This window comes from Vicia villosa, linkage group LG2 (genome assembly GCF_029867415.1).
Source record: "Vicia villosa cultivar HV-30 ecotype Madison, WI linkage group LG2, Vvil1.0, whole genome shotgun sequence".
NCBI lineage: Eukaryota > Viridiplantae > Streptophyta > Magnoliopsida > Fabales > Fabaceae > Vicia > Vicia villosa.
Window position 1 is genome coordinate 138,680,851 of NC_081181.1, and position 3,424 is coordinate 138,684,274.

General features: G+C 33.7%; 1 protein-coding gene across 1 annotated transcript; it reads left to right on the forward strand.

Annotated features, from left to right (window-relative positions):
* Positions 1–620: 620 nt before the first annotated feature.
* On the forward strand, positions 621–2,347 carry LOC131652217 (soyasapogenol B glucuronide galactosyltransferase-like). The gene has a single exon (XM_058922021.1). It carries the CDS (start codon positions 677–679, stop codon positions 2,159–2,161), a length of 1,485 nt encoding a protein of 494 aa, XP_058778004.1. The 5' UTR covers positions 621–676; the 3' UTR covers positions 2,162–2,347.
* Positions 2,348–3,424: the final 1,077 nt, after the last annotated feature.

Genomic DNA, 3,424 nt, shown 5'->3' on the forward strand with positions numbered 1-3,424 from the left:
ACCTTTCAACGCTTTAGTCACTAAATGAATGAAAAGTAATTTTAGAGTTGAAATATATTGAATACACGATATGACATGGATTTATCTTAATACAATATGGGCAGTTAAAACATTCGCGTGTAATTGGACGTCTTGTGTGGTTCCCGTTCAATTAGACTCAACAATAAGATATCTGATAGAGATTGTGATCGTGTGTTCTCAGCAAGAGCCGTACATTTGCTTTGCACTTTCTTCCTTAACCTTCGTTATTGGCCTTCTGTGGGATCCATGGGCAACCAAAATAAAAATATTTATTCAAATGTTAGTTTCCTAATTTTTAAACGCTTTTCTCTCCCATGCAACTCACGGGCTGTTGTCACTAGTGGATATAATTAAAAAATAAAAAATAAACTTTAAATCGCGAAGAAGAAAAGGAAAATAATCTCTTAAAAAATAAGCCCTCGTGTCCCACGATTGAACTATTAAATATCAGCTAAATAATCTTCTACAACAGAGAGGAACTGCTCCACGAGGTGCATGCAGAAAACCAAATTTGCTTAATTAAAAAAAAAAACTCAAAACTTTATAAATATTATCAAAGCATTTCATTACCGCAACTCACCTCTTATATATATAAACAAACAAAAATACTACAAAGTGTATTACAAAATCTTTGCATCTCAAAATCACCATCACCATGGGGAATCAAAATGAACCAAAACTGAAATCAATTTTCCTTCCATTTCTCTCAACAAGTCACATAATCCCATTAGTAGACATGGCAAGACTCTTTGCTCTTCATGGTGTAGACGTAACCATAATCTCCACAAAATACAACTCAACCATTTTCCAAAACTCCATCAACCTCGACTCATCTCGCGGTCGATCCATTAGAACCCATATCCTCGAATTCCCAGCTGCCAAAGTTGGTCTTCCAGTAGGAATAGAATCTTTCAATGTCAACACACCAAAAGAAATGACCCCAAAAGTCTACATGGGCCTTTTCCTTCTCCAGCCCGAAATCGAAAGCCTCTTCGAAACTCTTAAACCGGATTTCATTGTCACTGACATGTTCTTTCCTTGGACAGCTGATGTTGCTAAGAAACTCGGGTTTCCTAGGATTATGTTTCATGGCGCGAGTTATCTTGCTCGCTCTGCTGCGCATTCTGTGGAAATGTTTGCACCCCATTTGAAAACTGAGTCTGATACTGAGAAATTTGTGTTACCGGAGTTACCTGATGAATTGGAGATGACACGTTTGCAGATACCGGATTGGCTTCGAACTCCGAATCAATATACTGAGTTGATGAAAGTTATCAAGGAATCAGAGAGGAAAAGCTTTGGTTCTGTTTTCAATAGTTTCTATAAACTCGAAAGTGATTATTATGATCATTATAAGAAAGTTATGGGAACTAAGAGTTGGGGACTTGGACCTGTTTCTTTATGGGCTAATCAAGATGATTCTGATAAAGCTGCAAGAGGGTATTCGAAAGAAGAAGAGGGTGAGAAGAAAGAGGAGCAAGAAGGGTGGTTGAAATGGCTGAATTCAAAAACAGAGGGTTCTGTTTTATATGTGAGTTTTGGGAGTATGAACAAGTTTCCTTATTTACAACTAGTTGAAATTGCACATGCACTTGAGGATTCAGGTCATGATTTCATTTGGGTTGTTAGAAAAAACGAAGAAAATGGAGAAGGTGATGTTTTTCTTGAAGAGTTTGAGAAAAAGGTTAAGGAAAGTGGTAAAGGGTATTTGATTTGGGGTTGGGCACCACAGTTGTTGATACTTGAGAATCCTGCCATTGGAGGGTTGGTGAGTCATTGTGGTTGGAACACTGTTGTTGAAAGTGTGAATGTTGGGTTACCAACAGTGACATGGCCATTGTTTGCAGAACATTTTTTTAATGAGAAGCTTGTGGTTGATGTGTTGAAGATTGGTGTTCCTGTTGGGGCTAAAGAGTGGAGGAATTGGAATGAGTTTGGGAGTGAGGTTGTGAAGAGGGAAGAGATTGGGAATGCTATTAGGTTGATGATGGATGGTGGTGAAGAAGAAGTTGCTATGAGGAAAAGAGTTAAGGAGTTGAGTGTGGAAGCAAAGAAAGCTATTCAAGTTGGTGGTTCATCTTATAATAATATGGTGGAATTGATTAAGGAGCTTAAGGAAATTAAACTTGCTAGGGTTTAGTATGAGAAATTGCTACTAAAAATCACTTTTTGGGGGGTTTAATTTTGTCTATCTTTTGTTGTTCTTATGAATGTAGTTGTGGTGGTAACTTTGAACTGAAATTTGGAAGAAAATGTTGTGTTGGGAATTAGAATAAGGTAATAAATAATGTTGAATTGGTGAGATTTCTTTTTTGGAGAGATATGACACTAGTATTTTTTAAAGATGAACGAATAATTAAAATAAATTATTTTTGAAAAAGAATGATTCTTTTATATTAAAAAGAAGCACATATGTTTACTCTTTTACGGCCAACAAAGTCCACCGAAGCAACAAAAACAAGAAACTACCCACCAATGGATCAACCAAAGCCAACGCCGTTCCGGATTAATACATTAATCGGACCACAACAAATTACTCTTTTTTTTTAAAGAAAGTATTAAACCAATTCCAAAACATCCATCTTACTAAAAATGCCCTCTTTAAAAAACACCGAAGACCAAATCATCCATCCAAAAACAAGACTAAAAAAACAACTAACTTTGGAATTAATTTTACGGACTTTGATCGACCCATGCCCAACATATTTGATCGATCCACGCCTCATCATATGCTCAACAACAATACCAACCCAACAACAATATCAAATTCAACAACATTGTCAACCTACCCAAACCAAACAACTTTACAGCACCACATTTACCCAAATCCGCCAATAATTCTTGTCACAAACACAAAATCAAGAACAACACCCTGACCGTTAGCAACAATATGGTGACACCATATCCTACCACACTAATGACACATATGACACTTTCCCTTCCTACTAAGGGTGTTCAAAAATATGGTTAACTGAATTGTATACTTAAACTGAATTGAATTGCACTATAATAAAATTGAACCATTTAAATGGTTAACAAACTGAACCATTTAATTTAAACAATTAAATTCAATTTAAAACCGATTCAAAACCTGTTTTCTTTTATAAACTGGTTTAATTATATAATTTTTTCTCATTAAAAATAAAAAATCAATTAAAAGTAAAAACATAATAATAATTTTGTTTAAAAATTTTTAAAATAAAAAATTAAGTTGATTATTCAAACAAACTTATATATATATATATATATATATATATATATATATATATATATATATATATATATATATATATATATATATATATATATATATATATATATATATATATATATATATATATATATATATATATATATAGCTGTCAAGTAAGCCCTATAATTAAAAGCCCTAATTATTTGACCC

Bases quoted from the DNA above. Each gene is read 5' to 3' on its own strand.
- LOC131652217 (XM_058922021.1), top strand. From the start codon at position 677: ATGGGGAATCAAAATGAACCAAAACTGAAATCAATTTTCCTTCCATTT.